The sequence below is a fragment of the Chelonia mydas genome, chromosome 6, assembly GCF_015237465.2.
Source record: "Chelonia mydas isolate rCheMyd1 chromosome 6, rCheMyd1.pri.v2, whole genome shotgun sequence".
Lineage (NCBI taxonomy): Eukaryota > Metazoa > Chordata > Testudines > Cheloniidae > Chelonia > Chelonia mydas.
In genome coordinates this window covers 10,637,749-10,659,663 of record NC_051246.2, presented here as the reverse complement: position 1 = coordinate 10,659,663, position 21,915 = coordinate 10,637,749, and the positions used below count along the sequence as shown (strand labels likewise).

At 56.2% G+C, this 21,915-nt stretch overlaps 2 protein-coding genes across 3 annotated transcripts in view; both read left to right on the top strand.

The window, feature by feature from the left end:
* LOC119566362 (zinc finger and SCAN domain-containing protein 2) overlaps positions 1 to 21,915 on the top strand; it is a 558,782-nt gene that overhangs the window by 324,491 nt on the left and 212,376 nt on the right. The gene's annotated exons all lie outside the window — the stretch shown is intronic.
* On the top strand, positions 6,144 to 21,391 carry LOC102936759 (zinc finger protein 16). Its single transcript, XM_037899098.2, has 9 exons — positions 6,144 to 6,295; positions 7,003 to 7,119; positions 7,594 to 7,743; positions 8,728 to 8,844; positions 9,148 to 9,267; positions 9,931 to 10,815; positions 16,783 to 17,508; positions 18,295 to 18,412; positions 20,382 to 21,391. Exons 2-9 carry the CDS (start codon positions 7,030 to 7,032, stop codon positions 21,389 to 21,391), a joined length of 3,216 nt encoding a protein of 1,071 aa, XP_037755026.2. The 5' UTR covers positions 6,144 to 6,295; positions 7,003 to 7,029.

Genomic DNA, 21,915 nt, shown 5'->3' with positions numbered 1-21,915 from the left:
CTCATCATTTTTGCCCTGTTCTTTACTTTTTCTAATTCTAATATATCATTTTTGAGATGGGCAGACCAGAACTGGGCGCACTATTTAAGGTGTGGGCGTACCCTGCATTTATGTGGTAGCATAATATTTTTCTGCCTTATTATCGATCCCTTTCCTAATCGTTCCTAACAGTCTGTTCGTATTTTTTTTTTTGGACTGCTGCTGCACATGGAGTGAATGTTTTCAGGGAACTATCCACGATGACTCCAAGGTCTCTTTTCTGAGTGGGAACAGCTCATTTAGACCCCGCCATTTTGCGTATATGTAGAGTTGGGATTATGTTTTCCAATGTGCGTTACTTTGTACTTATCAACACCGAATTTCATCTGCCATTTTGTTGCCCAGTCACCCAGTTTTGGGAGAAATTATGTAACCTATTCACAGTCTGCTTTGGACTTAACTATCTTAAGTAATTTTGTATCATCTGCAGATTGTGCCACCTCACTGTTCACCCCCTTTTCCCAGATCATTTGTAATATGTTGAACAGCACTGGTCCCAGTACGGGTCCTTGTGGGACCCCACTATTTACCTCTCTTCACTGTGCAAACTGACCATTTATTCATGTCCTTTGTTTCCTGTCTTTTAACCAGTTACTGATCCATGAGAAGACCTTCTCTCTTATCCCATGACAGTTACTTTTCTTAGGAGCCTTTGGTGAAAGACCTTGTCAAAGGTTTTCTGAAAGTCCAAGTACACTAGATGCACTGGATCACCCTTGTCCACATGCTTATTGGACCCCCTCAAAGAATTCTTATAGACTGGTGAGGTATGATTGCCCTTTACGAAAACCGTGTTGACTCTTTTCCAACTCATCTTGTTCATCTCTGCCTGATAATTCTGTTCTTTACTATAGTTTCAACCAGTTTGCCTGGTACTGAAGTTAGGCTTACCGGCCTGCAATTGCCGGGATCACCTCTGGAGCCTTTTTTAAAAATCAGTGTAACATTAGCTATCCTCCTGTCATCTGGCCCAAGGGCTGATTTAAGGAACATAAGAACGGCCATACTGGGTCAGACCAAGGTCCATCTAGCCCAGTATCCTGTCTTCCGACAGTGGCCAATGCCAGGTGCCCCAGAGGGAATGAACAGAACAGGTAATCAACAAGTGATCCATCCCATCACCCTGGCAAACAGAGGCTAGGAACACCATCCCTGCCCATCCTGGCTAATAGCCATTGATGGACCTATCCTCCATGAATTTATCTAGTTATTTTAACTGTTATAGTCTTGGCCTTCACAACATCCTCTGGCAAGGAGTTCCACAGATTGACTGTGCTTGTGTGAAAAAATACATCCTTTTGTTTGTTTTAAACCTGTTGCCTAATAAGTTCATTTGGTGACCCCAGTTCTTGTGTTATGAGAAGGAGTAAATAACACTTCCTTATCTACTTTCTCCACACCCGTCATGATTTTATAGACCTCTATCAAACCCCCGCTTAGTCATCTCTTTTCCAAGCTGAAAAGTCCCAGTCTTATTAATCTCTCTTCATATGGCAGACGCTCCATGCTCCTCATCATTTTTGATGCACTTTTCTGAACCTTTTCCAATTCCAATATATCTTTTTTGAGATGAGGCGACCACATCTGCACGGAGTATTCAAGATGTGGGTGTACTATGGATATATATGTGGGCATACCAAGGCATACGTTACATACCACAGTTAACAGTTAATATTTGAATTTCTTCAGAAATCTTGAGTGAATACCATCTGATCCTGGTGACTTATTACTGTTTAATTTATCGACTTCTTCCAAAACCTCCTCTATTGACTCCTCAATCTGGGACAGTTCCTCAGATTTGTCACCTATCTTCTTTGAGTGCTCCTTTAGCCAATATCTCGCTCCTGAGGTTAAGCAAGGATGCAAGGTGTATCTCTTGCACGTATGCAGCTTCAGACCCGGTCCCTGTGCTGCTCTCCTCTCTGCCACTTTGGTCCCTGCCCAAGTGATTGCTGATTGGCACGGGAAAGTTTCCTACAATGGGGGAATGAACAAAGCAGCACTGCCAAGGAATCTTCAGTAGAGGATTGGCGAGTACCTCCAGGAAAGTTTCCTAGTGATCTCTCTGAAGAATTACCATGAAATCTCTCCTACACAGGGCCGTCCTTACCGATATGCAAAGTATGCAGCTGCGTGCTGCTCCAGCCCCTGCTCCGCCTCTTCCCCATGGCCCCTGCCCCTGCTCCGCCCCAGTGCCGCGCCCACTCCACCCCTTCCCCAAAGCTCCCGCCCCTTCTCCATCCCACCTCTTCCCGCCCCTGCTCTGCCCCAGTCCCACCCCCACTCCGTCCCTCCTCCTGAGGACTGTAGCAGGGGTCAGACCTGCCCTGCATTCACCGGGGCGGCAGTAAGTGAAGCAACCAGGCCCCAGCCCGCTCCGCGCTGCTGGCTCCCAGCCGCGCCACTGGTGAATGCTGGGAGGCGGTTCTCTCCTTCTGCCCAGTCTGAAGGCTGGGAGCCAGGGGAGCAGAGCAGAGTGGGCTGTGGCCAGATCACCCCACTTCCCACCGCCCCATGAGTGCAGGGTCAGGCCTACCCTGCACTCATTGGGCAGCAGGAAGTGGAGTGACCCGGCCCCAATCCACTCCGCTCCACTGGCTCATGCTGGGGGGGCAGTTTTCCTCCTGCCCCCCAAGCCTGTACCTGCTCCCCCTCAGAGCCCTGCGGCTGCCCCTCCCCACGGGGGGGGGGGGAGGGGGAGGGCTGCGTAGGGCACCAAAATGGCTAGGGACAGCCCTGCTCCTACATCATTTATTTGAGGGAAAACGTTTGGTCTGATTTTTTTGTTTTAAAAGCCCCAAAGATTCTATTTCCCTCCTTCTCTTTCTGATCTTGGCCTACACTGGGGATATTTGATGTTTTCACTTTTAGCACCAGCTACTGGAGTCAGCTGATGAGTTAAGAATCACAGCTTTCATTAGAAACTCGAATTTTTTTTTAAGTCTTTGCTTGTGGAGAAAAGTTTAAAGATATAGAGTTAAAATAAAAAGTACCACACATAATTTTTTTAACAAGAAGTCTTGTGCTTTTTTGAAGCTAATCTTGTGATTTTGCAGGGATCTGAGTGGTGATTTTTCAAGACTTGGATTTGGAGACAGGTTTCACTGTTCTGGGATGCTTTTCTGGGATGAAATAAATCTAAACAAATACTCCCCACCAGGAGTTACCGGGGCTGGTTGCAGGAAGTGGGTGAGACTTTCTGGCCTGGTCTTGCCTGGCAGAATTTGATTTTTATTTTTTATAATTTCAACAGATAATACTGATGTTTCTTAAGTATTTTTTTTAATTCTTATCAAATGTAAATGTTCACAGTTCCAGGAAATTAGGGGGCAAGGCTAGACAATAGTTATTTAATGACAGTAGACACTGAGATTCAGAAAGTTAAAGCTTTATAATGGTTAAAACACAAACTGTCACCAACACACATAGAAACTATGGAAAGTAAAATATCCTTAAATCCATGTGTAACAAGCCTCATTCAAAAGTTGAAATCACTGCATAATGAGTTCTCAAGCAGGATTTTTCTACTTTTCCTGTCTGTAAATTGCAATGACTATCGATGGAAATATTTTTTCACTGGTTAGTGTAGGGATGGTGAAAGTAATGTTTACCGATAAAAATCAAATCCTTCCAAGCCTAGTTATGCAGGAGGCCAGACAGGATGGGCACAAGAGGCCCCTTTTGGCCTTGAAATCTGTATATATCCCCTCCCACTGCACCCAGGGGCCTTATGACCATGTAGACTTCCAGAGATCCCCCATAACTATGCCTCAGTGCAGAAGAGTCAATATTATGTGCTTTGCAGCAACAATACCCCAGCTGAGATTGTGGGGCCCTAACTGTGCTGGGTGCTGCCCAGATCCATTGCCCTTACCCCAAAGGTCTCACCCTGTACATTCAAAAACAAACCCAGGGGTGGGAGTTAGATTTATTAAGCTACTGGAAACTCCCCCAGTGTCCGAAGTGAAGCAGTGCAATGTAATCAGTGGTCCCCCAGAGTTCTTTAGTGGCTTACAGACAGTAAATTAACATCCTTTCCCCTAGGGGGAGCCACTGTATCACTAGCTGGCTGTAGACTAGTTATTCTGCAATTCACAAATTCAGGGCTCTCCATCCTGGCGCTTAAGCATCCAAGCCACAGTGATGCTACCCTCCAACCTCTCGTTACACCCACGCCCCCTGCTGGAGCAGGGATGTTCAGCCTTTTACTAAAATACACTCGGGGAAAAGGAAAGGGGCATTTGTCAAGTTAAACAAAAAAATGCTACCAATGGGCCCATCTAGCCCGATATCCCCACTCCCTGTGGTTCCAGATCAGACCCCTGTATCCATCTGCCAAGATCAGAACCATGGGCCCATCTAGCCTGGTATCCCGTCTCCAGCAGCGGCTTCAGAGGAGCCTGTAAGGAGGCCCCTAGTGGACAGTTCCAGAACAGCCTGCCTGCTGGGAAAGCTTCCTCCAAACAACTGTCACTTCCTCACTCGTGTCCTTTCAGCTCCTTCCGATGACAAAAATGGAAAACATTCGAGGCTGAGCTTTTCCCAGCTCCCTGCTGGGTTTGGATCCACACCACAAAGGCAGCTGCAAAAGCCCCATTCTTTAAAATAAAAATTTCCCTGACTCACTGATTTTTGCCAAGTGTTTTGACCTTCTCCCAGCTAGGACAATGGAGATCGGATGGCCCAGGCATTACAATCCTAACCTAGGATGTGGGGGACGTGAATTCATTCCCCATTCCACCACAGACTCTCTGGGTGGCTTTGAGTAAAGAACATATGTGCTCATCACACATGCAGCTCTGCATTATGACAATAAATATAATCTAATCTCATGCTTCAGAGCTTCATCCCTGCAGCTGTCAGGAAGGACTTTTTCCCCTGATGCACAGTTGGCCAGGTTCATTCTGAGAGGTTTATTTCCTCCCTGCCTCTGAAGCACAGAGCTTAGCAGCTGGACACTGGACAGGGTGAGCCAGTGCTTTGAGCTGGTCCAGAGAATACTTTCTCTGTGCCTGACTGGTGGGTCTTGTTCACATGGTTAGGGTTGCCAGATTTGGGGTCAGGAAGGAATTTCCCCCCAGGTCAGATTATCTGAGGCTTTGTTGTTGTTTTGCCTTCCTCTGCAGTGTAGGGCGTGGGTCACCTGACAGCATCATCTGGGCATATCTCATCTAATCAATTCCTCGAGGAGCTGAGCCAGAAGCTCTTCCCGCATGCAGTGCATTTGTAGGGTCGATCCACCATGGTGGGCATCAGTAGTGGGCTGGGCTGGGATCTCCTCCTCCCTATTCAGGGCGGCCCTGCATGGCTCTGCTCCTGCAGGCCCTTCCTGCTGGGGAGTCTCTTCCGTCCCAGGAGAGAGGGTTTGTCTACACTGCCCACTAAATCTGGGGCTGTGGGCTCCATGTGTGTGAGCATCCACACTGCATTGTGAACAGCCTCTCATGGGGCACAAAGGGGCTACTGTGTCTCTACTTCTCTCTCTGTGGATAGAAGGTTTACACACAGCCCCTTTATTCAGTTTCTCTCTGCTGTAACCCAGGCTCTCAGACATTCAATTCCCAGAACAACCTCGGGGTTATAAATTTGCTCAGCAAACACAGTTACTATGTGAGCAGAGGTTAAATTAGGAGCCAGGGTCTATTTCGGCTGAACTCACACATAGGGCTCAAGGCCACCTGGGTTCTAATGGTTAGAGCACCAGTGGCTGGGAGCCAGGACTCCTGGGTTCCATTCCCAGCTGGGGCTAGGGAGTGGCCTCTAAGGCAGCAGTGGCTAGTGGCCAGGACTCCTGGGTTCTATTCTTGGCTGCGGCGGCGGCGGGGAGTGAGGTCTAGTGGGTTAAAAGCAGCATTTGGGGGCGGGGAGTGAGGTCTAGCGGATTAGAGCAGCATGTGGGGGCGGGAAGCCAGGACTCCTGGGTTCCCCTCCCAGGTGGGGGAGAGCAGTGCGGTGAGGCGCTGGAGGGGTCTCTCTCCACTCCCAATCCACTCGGTCTGCGGCTGCTCTTCCGGCCAATGGCAGCCGGGCTGAAGTGGGGGGTGGCCTGTCCCAGCCAATCACTATGGAGATTCTCCCGGGTTCCCCCCCCCCCATCCTCTCCACCCCCGCTCCCCCCGCCCCATAACGTTGTCTCCGCTCCCGAGTCCCTCCCCTGGTCCCCTCCCCGGCGGGGACCGCAGCGCTGGGCGAGCTGGAGCCGGGGGCGCACCCGAGGGCGGGGAGCCCAGCTGGGCAGCCCGCTCCTGCCCCCGCGGTGAGTGGGAGGCGGTGGCTGGGGAGGGGGGGCACAGGAAGCAGTCAGCACCGGCCCCAACTTCCTCCGGAGTCCCTGGGAGGGGGAGTCCCCCAGAGCCAGCGGGGTAACGTGGCGGGGGGGGGCCTGGCAGCAGCACGTGTGGGGGGATCGGCGGGGGAACAGCTGATGGCTGGGGGCAGGGCTCCGGAGGGGGGGCAGGGGACGATCCTGGCCAGGGTGGGGATGGGCCCGGATGGGGCGGCCCCAGCGCTGCTGGGGGACAGAGGTGGGAACTGTCCGGGGCTCAGTGAGCAAGGCGTGTCCCTGCCCTGGGGAAGAGGGGCTTAGATGTCAGAACACCTTGGCTCTCTTGGAGGGGTGGGGGGGTCAGGACTCCTGGGTTCTATCCCTCGCTCTGGGAGTGGAGTCTAGTGGGTTGGGGGCTGGGGGTCAGGTTCTACCCCTGGTTCTGGGAGGGGGTCTAGTGGGTGGGGCTGGGGGTCAGGACTCCTGGGTTCTACCCCTGGCTCTGGGAGGGGGTCTAGTGGGTGGGGCTGGGGGTCAGGACTTCTGGGTTCTACCACAGGCTCTGGGAGGCAAATGGGGTCTAGTGGGTTGTGGAGGGGCTGGGGGTCAGGACTCCTGGGTTCTACCCCTGGCCCTGGGAGAGGGGTCTGGACCTTGGTGCATGCTGCTGTTTTTGACTGTATTTTCCTCTCCCACAGCTGCACTTGGCCCCGTCTCCAGACCCGATGGAGGAGGAGGAAGAGGAGATGGAGGAGCGGGAGGGGAGCTCTCACTCTGAGGGACGCAGGCTGGTCATCTCCATGGATGGGGATTCAGTGAGTGACTAGTGGGCAGGGACTGTGTCCTTGGGGATTCCCCTTCTGCTCTCTGCGGAAGTGTCTAGGCTGACTTGCCTCCAGCGGGCCCCATGTGGGAAGCTGAGGCAGCAGCACTGGGCTGTGGGGCTGATCTGGGGGGAGGAATGGTGGCTGGCTGACTGGCCCCAAGGGCTAGTCCAGGGTGAGGAATGGGGGTGGCTCATTGGATCCAGGGAGGAGATATGGGCTGTGTGTGGCCAGGTCTAGGGGGAAGGGGGTTGGCTGGCTGGGCTGAGACCCGTCCTAACCTTGTTCCCATCCCTTGCACATATGCAGCCAGGTCTGGGGTGCAGCCTGCCGCCCTACCGGCAGTGCTGGTTGAATACGTGCAATGGATCCTGGGCCCTGCCACATCCGGAAGGGATTTGGTGTGGGTCTAGAGTGGGAGCTGGTCTTGCTGAGTCCCCCTTCCCCTCTGACGCTCCCCTTTAGTCGCAGTCCCCTTCTCAGCCAAAGTGGGGCTCTCCCATGCCTCCATACGGGCAGCCCGAGCTGCAGCAGGAGGAAGAGGAACCAGAGGATGAGGAGGAGGACCAGGAGTTCCAGGTGCGGACGTTGAGGATCCCAGCGGATGGGGACTTAGTGAGTAACTAACATGCTGATAAATGCCCCTCTCCATGCGATGCTAGGGGGCGCTGTGCTGCAGGGCGGTGAGCCTCTCACAGTGCTAACCCCAGTGCATTGCTAAAGGGTGCTGTGCAACAGGCAGGGGGGCTCAGTAGGGGGCGCTCTCCACTCGCAGTCAGTGCTGACCCCAATGCCTCCATGTGTGCTCAGGGGTGCTGTGCTGCGTGGAGCAGGGTGGGGAGGCCCAGTGGGTGGTACTCTTACCTTCGCCCTAGAGACAAGGTCTTACATAGGTGCGTGGAACAATCCACACCCACTGTGCTTCGTACGTCCTCCTGTGGTTTCAGCTAGATTACACTTCCCCTCTTAAACTGCTTTGTGACTGATAACCAGCCTCTGTGTCGTAACCTGGAGGTGGCTGCATCACAGCACCCGGTGAGGGACCCCTATATAAACAGCCCCTCCGTGCCGCCCCAGAGCAAGTAAAGCTTCTCGGCCTGTGAAAAGATTGGGGTGCATGTTAACCCGGAAATAGCTGAGTGGTTTCTGTACTGTGGGGGAAAATGCCCCAAGAGCAGGGGAGATTACTGCTGAGTATTAAAGAGGAGCTAGCAGAGCTCAGATGGCTTACCCCATGGGGTAAAAGGTCTGGGAGTCAAGACTCCTGGGTTCTATCCCTGGTTCTGGGAGGGCAGTGGGGTCTAGTGGGTTAGAGCAGGGGGGACTGGAAGTCAGGACTCCTGGGTTCTGTCCTCAGAACTGGAACCTTTAAGTAATTCATTCTCCCCATTTTGTGCCTCAGTTTCCCCCTTAGGGCTAAACACTTATCTGCCTGTCAATGAGAGGAGTCCCAGCCTCTCCCCCAGTCCAGTCCTGTCTGAGACCAGGAAGCGGGGGTTTGAACTGTGCCTAGGGGCTGGATCCAGTTTGTGCTGAGGGACCAGGCTGGGGTGCCCCTCCCATGCTGTTTAACAATCTCCCCCCTTGCCTTTCCCTTAGCTGGACTCTGCAGCTTTCCCGGAGGAGCTGTCTGAGGAGGAGGAGGGAGATGAGGAGGAAGAGGAGCTGGTAATCAGAAGGGTGAAGGCAGAGGAGGAAGAGGACCAAGAGTCTGAGGTACAGAAGCTGAGGGTTTCCATGGATGGAAATTCAGGGATTGGGGCCGACTGGGGGACGGGGGAGGTGGCTGGGTCGATGCAGAGGGGAGGTTCGCTGGGCTGAATTGGGGGGCAGGATGTCTATAGGCCGAGGGGTCACGGGGCCAACCCAGGGGTGTGAGAGAGGAGGGGGGTTGGGCTGGCTGGGCCGATCTAGGTGGAGAATGGCTGGCCCAGGGGCCAATCTGAGGGGAGGCAGGGGGCTAGGCTGGCTGGGCCAATGTGGGGCAGCAGTTCCTTTGCTCTGACCCTGTCCCACCAGCTGGAGTCGGTGGCACACCGGGGCTCGCTGCCTGCGAAGGAGCCAGTGATGGATTCGGAAGTGCAGGTGGAGCCCAAACTCGAGGGGCAGAAGCTGAGGATCCCAGTGGAGGGGAATTCTGTGAGTAACCAATGGAGAGTGGTGGGGGGGAACAGCTCCTTCCTCACGACCTGAGCCCCCGTGAGGGAGCATGGCGAAGGGACTGGATGTGGGTGGGGGCTGGTGCCTTAGAGAGTGTTTGCTCAGCTGTTGGGGAGTGAGGGGTTAAATTGGGGCTCCCTGGGACAGGGCAGGGCTGGACGGGGAGGGGGGAATCCTGTGGTTACAGGGATGGGGGAATTCTGGGGATCCCCTTATCAAGATAACCCCCCTTAGTGGCACTAGCTTACCCCCAACCCGCCACCGTAAATGAGGGGCGGAATGTTGGGTGGTGGCTGAGGGTTCCGGGGGCGGAATGTTGGGGGGGACCGAGGGTTCCGGGGGCGGAATGTTAGGATTGCAGTTAGTGAGGGAGAAAAGGAGAACTAGTAGAATGGGGGAGGGCTGGGGTGGGGCAGCAGTGCCGGGAGAGGGTTCATGGTCTCTGACTCTCTCCTGAGGGGTGCTATCCCTGGATCTGGAAAGGCAATAGGGGTTAGTGAGTTCAAGCGGGGTTAGAGTTGGGGGCTGGGAGTCAGGATGCCTGGGTCCCATCCCCAGCTCTGGGATGGGGGTAGGAGACGGAGGCTCTATTCTTAGCTCCGTGGAATTGAATTAATGCCTTGGTGCCTCTTCCCCCCCCAGCCTGTCCTGCAACTGATGGCATCCCCGGGGGGTGGGGGCAGGACGAGGGCACCGATGCCGGAGCGCTCCAACACCTGTGTGGAGTGTGGCAAGAGCTTCAGCCGTCGCTCCAATCTGGTGAAGCACCAGATCATCCACACCGGCGAGAAGCCCTTCTCGTGTGGGGAGTGTGGACGCAGCTTCACCCAGAGCTCAGCCCTTACCAAGCACCAGCGCACCCACACCGGGGAGCGCCCCTACGTCTGCGGGGAGTGCGGCAAGGCCTTCACCGCCAGCTCCAACCTGCTGCAGCACCAGCGTTTCCACACCGGGGAGCGCCCCTACGTCTGCGGCGAGTGCGGCAAGGCTTTCAGCCAGAGCTCCAACTACAACCTGCACCGGCGCACCCACACCGGAGTCACCCCCTACCAGTGCGGCGTCTGCGGCAAGCGCTTCACGGGCAGCTCCTGCCTGGCTCGCCACCGGCGCACCCACACCGGCGAAAAGCCCTACCAGTGCTCCGAGTGCGGCAAGCGCTTCTCCGGCAGCTCCACCCTGGTCAACCACCGGCGCACCCACACTGGCGAAAAGCCCTACGGCTGTGCGGAGTGCGGCAAGGCTTTCACCCACCATTCCAACCTGGTGGACCACTGGCGCGTCCACACTGGCGAGAAGCCCTACATCTGTGCTGAGTGCGGCAAGAGCTTCCGGCTCAGCTCCCACATCATCCGGCACCGGCGCACCCACGCCAACGCCGGCGCTGCCAACGCCAACGGGGCTGACCGCCTGTACATCTGCAGCCAGTGTGGCAAGGGCTTCCAGGTCGGACCCAGCCACCTGCAGCAGCAAGCCCACCAGGAAGAGGGACCCTATAGCTGTACCGAGTGTGGCAATAGCTGCTGGACGTAGAGGGGCGGAGCCTGTTGCAGGGGCGGGGCTTGTCAGTCCTGTCCCCCGCCCCTCCACTCCAGGCACTTTGTACACCCACAGATGGTGGGATCGGTTCCTTGGTGGGGGGGGAATTGGATCCTGCCAGGGGCAGGGCTTGGAGCGCAGCTTGCTCCAGGACCCCCCTGTATGCAGGGCGTGTGGCATCAGCTGCTGGAGGGGGTGGGGCTTGGAGCGCAGCTAGCTGCCATGCCCCCAGTTCCAGGGTCCACCTGTGGGATCAGCTCCCCCAGGGGTGGGGCCTGGTTCCCCCAGGGGGTGGAGCTCTGCCAGCAGCAGTAGAAGGACCTTCAGAGCGTTATGTGGCAGTGTTGGCCGGATGCAGAGAGGGGGCAGGGTCCTTCCGAGTAGGAGGAACGTGGATCCTGAGGGGGGCAGAGCCCAGCCCCTTTCCCCCATGGCAGTGAGCCCCCAGGCTCCCTCGCTTTCTGTGGTATTGCTCCTGCGAGGGTGAGGGAACACAGCCATGGAGAGAATTTGGGGGGGGTGGGGGTGGGGTGAGTGGCAGAGTCTCCCCCTACCCCCCCCCACAGAGGGCTGAGTTGTAAGGTGGGGTCCCCTGTGGTCCATCTTCCCATCTCTACTGGAAGGAGCAAACTTGGAGCACGGGAAGCTGAATTATGAGGGTGAGGAGTGGGTTGGGGCTAGTGGAGGGTGCCTCGAAGTGTGGGGGGGAACAGATCCCCCACCCTTCTGAACCCGGCTCCAACTCCGGTGGGGCTATGCCACTTTGGTGGAGAATCAGTGGAAGGGGCTGACTCGGAGGCAGGGACCTTGGATCTGCTGGCTAGCAGGTGCTGTGGACTTCAACCCTGTTTCCCTGCCCTCGTGCTGTGGGCTGAGTGCAGAGGGGCTGCTATTTTAGGGGAATCCGTAGACTGGGGCACAGTTTGGATCTCCAGGGGGTGACCCACCAGGGATCTGATTCCCCTGCGCTGGGGGTCACAAGGGAGCCCAGAAATTGATGCCCGGTGGATTTCGCAGCAGGACAATTCCCACAAGGCTGGGTCTGTGGCTGGAGAGCAGAGCGGGGAATGGAGGGATGATGTTGCCCATAGGGCCGTGTGGGTATGAAGCTGCCCCCTGGCTGGCCTGTCGAGGGATCACGGTGCTGTGCGGAGAACAGGCTGTACTTCTCTTGTTTGAGTGGGCAAAAAAATCATAGCCAGACCCTGCTTTGTCTGAGTCGTCTCTGCAGCGCTGAGCCCGGGAATGCCCTCATTGCTGGAGAGGGAGCAAAGTGTCCTGGGAGCGGCCGTCTCCCCCTCCACCCAGCAGCCATCATTAACCCTTGCAGGCCCCACCCCAGGTGTCAGCCCGTCCCTTTGTTCACCTGGGAGGTTGCTGGTTCTGGGCCTCACTCTCTGCTCCTGGGAGCCGGGTGGGGGGGGTGTGAGGCTGCTGTGAACTGGAGGGGCTGCTTCTCAACAGCTTGCAAAGACATGCTTTCACACAGGGAGGGGCCACCTGGCTCCACCGCCAGGCTCTTGTCTCTGTGGCACACACAGCTGCTAGCTCGGGAGCCCGGTGCCAGCCAGGGAATGTCCCCTCCTGGGCCTGGAGCAGCCAGAGAGGATTCCTGGAGCCCAGTTAGTCCTGCCCAGTTCCCAGCTGGCACCTGGCCATGCTCTAGTTCTGGGCTGCGTGATCAGTGTCATCCCCTATAGGATAAACCCTCTTCTCCTTCCCTCCCCACTCTGCACTTGCCCAACTCCATCCCCAGAACCTTCACTGCAGGGAGCAATAACAGCCCCATCTGGCCTGTGTCCAAAGGATTTGAGGTAATAGCAGAGAGTTAGGGTTATTATTATTGTTAGGTATATTACAGTGGCAGCTGAAGGTCTGCCTCTGTGCTGGGACTTGTACAGTATGCATGCCAGGTGCTGGGTAGGTCCAGGGTGAGGGACAGCCCCTGTCCCAGAGAGCTCCCAGTCTAGACAAAGGGTGGGTGGGGAAACTGAGGCACAAAGAGGGACGTGACTTACCCAAGGTCACACAGCAGGTGAGTGGTAGAGCTGAGGATAGAACCCAAGAGTCCTGAGTCCCAGCTCCCCTGCCTCCACAACCCATTGGGCCAAATTCAGCTCTTTCTGGGGTGGCAGAAGATTGAGGAGCGGGGAGGAGAGGAAGCCCTTGTGTGGTACAAGGGGATAGAGAAGTGGGAGCTAAGCTTGGTACAGTCTCGTGAAACTCAGATCACCTGGGCTCTTTCTGCCAGTAGAGGGCTTCCTGGGGCAGGGTCTTCCTGTGTTGGTTGCCTGTACAGCTCCTGGCCCGCTGGGGTCCCAGTACTTGATCCAGGCTAGCAGGAACTGCCTCAATACAGATAATCAATAGTAATTAGTGAAATGGCTGGGGCATGAGTCATGACAGATTCATACTGGCCTCATAAACAATCTCTGTCGCACATGCAGAGCCGCACACACAGATGGGGAGTAAGGAAGCTGCCTGTTCCCGGCAGTTCCAAACTCTCGGAAAAAATTGGTTTTGGTTTGAACCAAACCCCAAATGTTTTGATGCTTTCAGCAAATCAAAAAGTTAGGAGGGTGGAAAAAACATTTTGGATCAAATAAAATGGTTTGTTTTAATTTTAAGCATTTTAAAGCATTCTTGATTTTATTTTAAAAGTAGAATTAAAGGAAACTTTGAAACAAAAAGCCATTTTGAACCCACAACTTGAAACATTTAAAATTTTTTCCTAACAGTTTAATTTTTTTCTACCCAACCAATTGAGTGAAACTGGTGTGAAATGTTTGAGTTGCTGCATTGGCATGTTTCTCTTGGAAGAAAAGTAGTGCCTGTGAAAAACTTCTAGCTCTGCACACGTACACACACACACACATGCACCCTCACACACACAGTATGACACATTCAGAAAGTTAGAAGGAATGGAGGAATCCGTGGGCAATCACCGGTTGCAGATGTTCTCTGTCTGTTTCTGGATTTTCAGGCACCCCATATTGCAATATCTATGGCCCCTGTTGCCTACAGTCAGAATTGCCCCAGGACCCTGCACTGGTTGGTGCGGGATAGGAACTTGTGAGGGAATTAGTCTGTTTCCAGCGCAGGGAACGGCTGTGTCACAGTCTTATTTGTACTCTACTCCAGGTGCTGGGGATTAAAAGGGAAACAGCCTACTATGCTCCTTTCATGCACATGGCCCTGGTGCAGTGTGTGGCACGAATGAACATCCCTGATCTCACCTGGGGTCTGTCCAGCACACGGGCCCTGATTCCAGCTAAAGGATTTGCATTATCGGGTAGAACCAATCCCTAGTCCAGATGCAACTCCAAAGATACAGCAAAAGAAGGAAGAGCAGTGAAAGCATTTGAAATGGAAGATGTGAAGTCAGGCTTTCATTTTAACAATACCCCTATCCCTTTGACTGGCAATGGTCAGTACAAAGGAAAAAGCACTTGTCTGACAGTCTCTGAGCTGGTGTCAAAGCTGGCAATAACCGTCCACAGGAGGGGAAAGAGAAGTTAATGGCGATGGGCTGGAGCTGGCATTGAAGTCCAAGCCTGTGTCCTAAGAAAACAGAACAAACCACAGAGGGAAGAGAAGAAAAGAGCAAAGAGAAAATGCAGCACCTGTCTCTAGTGTTGATTCTCACGTGCAACCTCCCTGCTAGAGAAACACGGACCCAGCCCAGGGTCTGAGCAGTCGCTTTGAGACCTGGCAAACTCATGCCAGTGTTGGGCTGTTGAGGGATTATGTTTAGCTTCCTTTCCGGTCACAGGCCTTGGCTATAGCCTGCTAGACCCCACTCCTCCCCTAGAGCCAGGGATAGAATCGTAGAAGATTAGGGTTGGAAGAGACCTCAGGAAGTCATCCCTGCTCAAAGCAGGACCAACCCCAACTAAATCATCCCAGCCAGGGCTTTGTCAAGCTGGGCCTCAAAAACCTCTAAGGATGGAGATTCCGCCACCTTCCTAGGTAACCCCTTCCAGTGCTTCACCACCCTCCTTGTGAAATCGTGTTTCCTAATATCCAACCTAGACCTCCCGCACTGCAACTTGAGACCATTGCTCCTTGTTCTGTCATCTGCTACCACTGAGAACAGTCTAGATCCATCCTCCTTGGAACCCCCTTTCAGGTAGTTGAAAGCAGCTATCAAATCCCCCCTCATTCTTCTCTTCTGCAGACTAAACAATCCCAGCTCCCTCAGCCTCTCCTTATAAGTCATGTGATCCAGCCCCCTAATCATTTCCGTTGCCCTCCGCGGGACTCGCTCCAATTTGTCCACATCCCTTCTGTAGTGGGGGGGACGGAAACTGGACACAATAGAAGGGACTCCCAGCCCCTGCCCCTCGTTTAACTCACTGGAGTTAGGACTCTATCCCCAGTTTGGGGAGGGGAATCCAGTGGGTTGGGGGAGGGGGCTGGACTGCAGGACTCCTGGGTTCTATCCCTGGCTCTGGAGGGCGTGGGGGCTATGGGTTAGTTGGGCTCTCAGGAGTCGGGCAGCGGGCTCCAGTGGGACTAGGGTGAGGCTGGCATCGCCCCCCCCCGCCAATTTGGAGCTCAGGAAGGGTGGGCTGGTTCCCGGGCCAGCGCCAATGAGCGCGGGCCGGGGGCCGGGCGCAGCCGGGCTGTGCCCTTGATGGACATGCAGCTTCGCCAATGGCAGCAGCTCCGCCCGCCCTGAGTGGCAGGCGGCTGGGCCACTCTCGGACCCTCTGGCCCTGCTGCGCCGGAGCCAGGCGCTTCCTGGCTCGGCCCCCCGAGGAGGTGAGTGAGCGAGACCCGCTGCCGGGCAGGGGGTGCCCGGACCCCGGCTGAGCCGTGACACCCTCTGGGTGGGGCACCCATTGTCCAAAGAGCCAGGACTCCTGGGTTCCCTCTCGGGAGCTGGGAGCCCGGACTCCTGGGTTCTATTCCCAGCACTGGGAGGGGAGTGGGGGCTGGAGGGTTAGAGCAGCGGGGGCTGGGAGCCCGGACTCCTGGGTTCTATTCCCAGCACTGGGAGGGGAGTGGGGGCTGGAGGGTTAGAGCAGGGGGGTTTGGGAGCCAGGACTCCTGGGGTCTATCCCCAGCACTGGGAGGGGAGTGGGGGCTGGAGGGTTAGAGCAGGGAGGTGGGAGCCAGGACTCCTGGGTTCTATCCCCAGCACTGGGAGGGGAGTGGGGGCTGGAGGGTTAGAGTAGCGGGGGCTGGGAGCCAGGACTCCTGGGTTCTATCCCCAGCGCTGGGAGGGGAGTGGGGGCTGGAGGGTTAGAGCAGGGAGGTGGGAGCCAGGACTCCTGGGTTCTATCCCCAGCGCTGGGAGGGGAGTGGGGGCTGGAGGGTTAGAGCAGGGAGGTGGGAGCCAGGACTCCTGGGTTCTATCCCCAGCACTGGGAGGGGAGTGGGGGCTGGAGGGTTAGAGCAGGGAGGTGGGAGCCAGGACTCCTGGGTTCTATCCCCAGCACTGGGAGGGGAGTGGGGGCTGGAGGGTTAGAGTAGCGGGGGCTGGGAGCCAGGACTCCTGGGTTCTATCCCCAGCGCTGGGAGGGGAGTGGGGGCTGGAGGGTTAGAGCAGGGAGGTGGGAGCCAGGACTCCTGGGTTCTATCCCCAGCGCTGGGAGGGGAGTGGGGGCTGGAGGGTTAGAGCAGGGAGGTGGGAGCCAGGACTCCTGGGTTCTATCCCCAGCACTGGGAGGGGAGTGGGGGCTGGAGGGTTAGAGTAGCGGGGGCTGGGAGCCAGGACTCCTGGGTTCTATCCCCAGCGCTGGGAGGGGAGTGGGGGCTGGAGGGTTAGAGCAGGGAGGTGGGAGCCAGGACTCCTGGGTTCTATTCCCAGCGCTTGGAGGGGAGTGGCGGCTGGAGGGTTAGAGCAGGGGGGGCTGGGAGCCAGGACTCCTGGGTTCTATCCCCAGCGCTGGGAAGGGAGTGGGGTCTGGGAGGTTAGAGTGGGGAGGGATGCGGTGGGGGTTGGATCTGTGAGTCAGGAGTCCTTGGTTCATTAAGTGGGTAGAAATTCCTAGAAGATCCAAGAGCCACCAACCTTGGGGTCACCCGCGCTGGGTCTGCCTCTCTCCCCGCAACACTGGGGCTGGGAGGGGTGGTTCCTGTGTGTCTCATTCCTTCTGTGGCTCTGATTTCTCTCCACTCTCCAGAGAGGTGATCATCCCCTGGGCTGATCTCACACCCCCCCCCCCCTTGGACGTGCCCCACCTGTACAGATGGTGCTCCAGAGGGTCCACTGCTGATGCCAGGTGCTTCCCAGGGAGATACGGCTGTGCCCTGGCTCAGAGACGGGCCATGGCTGCCCAGGTGGCTCCCCCAACTGCTCTCAGGCTCCAGTTCCAGCCCCCACTGGGATGTGGCCTGGTTCCCAAAGAGGAAGTGGAGGAGCCGGATGCCCACGGACCCATCAACATGGAGATGCATCGTCTGCGGTTCAGGGGTTTCCGCTACCAGGAGGCTGAGGGGCCCCGGGAAGCGTACGGCCACCTCTGCCTCCTCTCCCGGGCGTGGCTGAGGCCGGAGCAGTGCTCCAAGGAGCAGATGCTGGAGCTGCTGGTGCTGGAGCAGTTCCTGAGTATCCTGCCCCAGGAGATCCAGAGCTGGGTGGGGGGGTGTCACCCCCAGACCGGGGAGCAGGCTGTGGCCCTGGCAGAGGGTTTCCAGTTAGCCAAGCAAGAGCCCGGAATATGGCCGCAGCAGGAGGTAATTTACGGATGTAAAATCATTAGAGAGTGGGACATGGCGCCTTTCCCCTCTAGGGGGTGCCAGCTCTGATCCAGTTCCAGTGGGGGTACTGGCTGGCTCACGGGGAGGGGAATGGGTACACGGGACCTTTCCTCTCTGTTAGTAGAGCTACTGGGAAAAAATATTTTGTGGAGATGATTTTTCTCATGAAAAATGCCCGTTTTGCCCAACCAAAATTGTCCCTGGGGAAAAATTTCAGTTTCGTGGGAAAATTTTGTTTTTTTTTTTCTGTTGGGAAAAATCTCAATGTAGGCGTCTCGCCCCCCTGCCTGCAAGTCTCTCGTCACAGTCACTTTCCGCCAGTGAAATTGACAAAAAACTTTCTGGGAGGGCTGCCTGGGTGAAAGCCGCCTCTCCCCACACGCCTCGCCTGGGACCGGAGAGGAAGAGAACCCAGGTGATCAATCCTCTGCTTCCTGGAGCGAAGAGGGAGGTGGAGAGTCATGGCTCTCGTCTTCTCCAGCCCCGGAGCTGTGGGCAGAGGCTGTGAGGTGGTCTGTCTGGCGGCTGGGAAGCTGAAAAACTTCCTCTGAGTTCTCCCCGAATAGACTTTTCTGTTAAAAACCCTTCCCCAGAAGAAAGCTGCTTTAAAAAACCCCCAACCCCAATTGGGGGTAAAAACGTTAAAAAACAGTAACATTTTTGGCAGGCAGGGATTTCCCTTGTCTGGCCAGGTCTGTTTGCTGATGGGGAGTGAGGGGTATGTGGCTGACAGCACTGATGCGGGCGCCTTCGTTGTTCCAGGAGCTGGTGACATGGGAGAAGGAGGCTGCGTGTTCCTCTGGGGCAGGGCTGGCCCCAGAACATGGCAAGGTCTGCAGGGAGATTAAGGAGGAGGAGGAGGAGACTCTGATCTCGCCAGGTGAGGAGCTGCTTCCCCTCAGGGATCAGGAGCTGGGGGGCTCTAATGCACCTGGGGCTTTGGGTCAGGGCTCTTTCTGGGGGATCAGCCCCTGGAGCCCTCAGACCCTGCAGCATAGAGATTGTCACCCGTACAATACAGCTCCCACTGGGAAGCATGGGTGCTTCCGATCTTGCACCAGCCACACGACTCCTACCCCTTTTCTTTCTCCAGAGCAGAATTTCCATTTCCCAGTTTGACATGACACCCCTGATGGGAAACCGTGACATTGGCTGTGACGGTTCCCGGGGCACCCAGAGCTGGGAGTCGCTCTGCTACCCCCTGCCTCCAATGCGAGGGGTTCTTGCCCGTGGTGACTGGGGGTTAACTCCTGTCAGTCACTCAAGTGTTCCCCTCCAGGCTATGCCAGCCCTGTCTCTGCCTTGCAGGTTAACAAGAGGTGCACCCCAGTCCGTCTGGGTTGTTCTCCCACGATATCCAACCCCTGACGTTGGCTACTGACAGAAATCCCAGACCCTCTGCCCCAAAGAAGCAGGGTACCCTATGTTACTAGTTTTACCTTATATCGCTGCTCCTCTAAAGTCACCCAGTACTTGTGAGTGCTTCTAATAAAACAAAAGCAGGATTATTTAAGAAAGGGTAAAGATTGAACTAGAAATGAGAGAGTGGGATGGAAACAGGTGGATACAACACACAACAAAATCAGAAAATGTGACCCTGGGTGCGCACTTGAGGGTGCCCCCTCCCCCTGTTAAGTCTGTTGCAGAGCTGGCTTGTTTCACAAGAACCAGGATCCAAATGCTCATGAAAATACGCCAGCTGCACAAGGGGTTTCCTCAGTAAATGGATCCAGGGGACCTCTCCCTCCTCTGTGTTAGGCTGAAACGGTCTTCTGTTTCTGTTCATAGGCAGGGCAAACCCCTGTCATGTTGTAATGTTCCTTTGTTTACCTCCAGGGGCTTTTGATTGTTTGCAGTTGCTTCTGATGGTTTTCCATGGATGGTCTTAGGCCTGGTCTACACTAGAAAATTAGGTCAGCTTAAGTATGTCAGAGAGGGATGTGAAAAATCCACACCCCTGAACGACATAGTTCAGCCGACCTAAATCCCTGTGTAGCCCGCTCTAGGTTGACAAAAGAATTCTTCCATTGACCCAGCTACCACCCGGAGAACCTCTCCCACCAGCGTAGGGAGTGTCTACACTGAAGCGCAGCTATACCGCTGCAGCATTTGAAGTGTAGACAAGACCTCAGTGTTGCACAAGGCTAAACAATTGAGCCTTGAACTGTATCACTGGCTAGACAGGGCAGGGTGGCAACACCCTCTCGCCTGAACGGGCCATCCCCGAGACTTATCCCCTGGTGACTAATTTCTATTCAAAGTCCTATAGTGTCCTGTCAGTAGAAATGTATTATTGCTTAAATATTACCTGCATGTACATCTCACAATGATTATGACTCGTGACATGTTACAAGCTTTCTGTAGATACCTTACATGTTACCCCTTGTGGATGATTACCATGCCAGGCAATGCCTTTGGTACTGTGAGTTTGACAGGTCTCAGGTGAGATTTGTTCGCAAAGAACCCTTTGCCAAGGGGTCAGTGTGTCACACTGGCTCAGAGACCGTCCAAGAGTGAAGGGAATAGCTGGGATCCCAGCAAAGCTCCCGGGAGCCCCCCAGTTCTGTCTCGTCTCACTCAGTGTCATCCCCAACAGGTGCCCTGTCCTCATGGCAGGTGTCATTCCTGGCTCCCACGGTGGCAGGAGCCCTCCCCTCCCCCAGCCTTTCTCTGAGGGCTCAGCTGGGCTGTTGGGGCAGCTCTGGTCCCTCCTCTCCCCTCAGGGAAGGGTTTGAGGGGATTAATTTCCTGCCCATCAGGTTTTCTGCTCAGCAACAAACCCCTTTGCTGCCGTTTCCCTCCCCAGCGCAGGGAACGAGTCCCACCTGGATTCTCTCTCTCTCTCCCAGCAGATTCCAGGGTAGAGGAGGGGAATCCCCAGCAGGAGGGGTCTGTGGGATCGAAGACACGTGGGACATCCCCGAGCCCCAAGCAGGGAGACGCCCTGGGTAATGGACTGAACTCATCCGCTAAGCATGAAATGAGTTTCTCTGACCTCGAGACCCCAGCGGAGGGGAGAGTCAATCGGTCCGACTGCGGAGGTGAGAACCAGGGTGGGGCGTGCAGGCCACGGGGGGACCCCCTGGCGAAGAGCCCCAAGGCCAGGAGCCCCAACGCCTGCGCCGTGTGCGGCAAGACCTTCAGCAACAGCTCCAACCTGAAGAAGCACCAGACCACCCACACCGGGGAGAAGCCCCACGGGTGCCCCCAGTGCGGCAAGCGCTTCAGCCACAGCTCCAACCTGCGCAAGCACGAGCGCACCCACACCGGCGAGCGCCCCTTCCGCTGCCCCGAGTGCGGCAAGAGCTTCCGCGAGAGCTCCAAGCTGCTCCGCCACCAGAGCACCCACGGCCGCGAGCGCCCCTTCCGCTGCGCCGAGTGCGGCAAGGCCTTCGGCGACGTGGCCCGCTGTCTGCGGCACCAGGCCCGGCACACGGCGCGGGCCTACGCCTGCGGGGAGTGCGGCAAGAGCTTCCGCCAGAGCTCCACCCTGCTGCTGCACCAGCGCGTCCACACCGGCGAGAAGCCCTTCACCTGCCCCGACTGCGGCAAGAGCTTCAGCGTCAACGCCAACCTGGCGCAGCACCGGCGCACCCACACCGGCGAGCGCCCCTTCCCCTGCGCCCAGTGCGGGAAGCGCTTCACCCAGAAAGCCACCCTGGTCAAGCATCAGCGCACCCACCGGCGCGGTGAGGGGGCTGGCGACGCCGCAGGGCCCAGGCTGGTGCAGCACCTGCGGTTCTTCCCGGAGCAGGGCCCTTCACCTGGCCAGATGTGGGAGATGCTGCGGCTGCAGCTGGGCGCCCGCTCGCCTGCCCCGGGGCCGCAGTGGAGGACTGGGGACGTGCCTATGGGCTGAGAAAGGAGGGGGACGTTGGCATGGGGCGGGAACAGAGACCCCCTCCCGCGCCAGGAGAGAGCCTTATAGGACTTCCGGGGGGGGCTACTGTCCCTGAGAAATGTCAAGACCTCAGGGGGAGGCCATGTGTGGGAGGGCGACGTTGATCTTTGCCAGGAAGACGCTCGCCTGAGAGAGAAACTAGGGAGAGACTCCAGGCTCCGTTTCTCTCTGACTGGTATTATTTGTACTACGGTGGCACTCGGAGACTCAAGGCTGGAGCATGGGCTGCCTCAGGGGGCAGGGCTTTTCCCTTCTAGGGGGCGCCAGCTCTGAGCCAGCCACAGGATGGAGGGACTGGCTGGCTCAGAGGCTGGAGAATGGGACATGGGGCCTGGCCACTTAAAATGTCCTTGGTCGTCTTCACAAACATTAGAGAGACCTTCCATGCCTGCCTAACCCCACCCCAGGGACCGGTTCCTTAATAGCCTTTACGGCCAGACAGACAGACGCTTCCAGGCAGGAGGGAGAGCCCATCTCCTTCT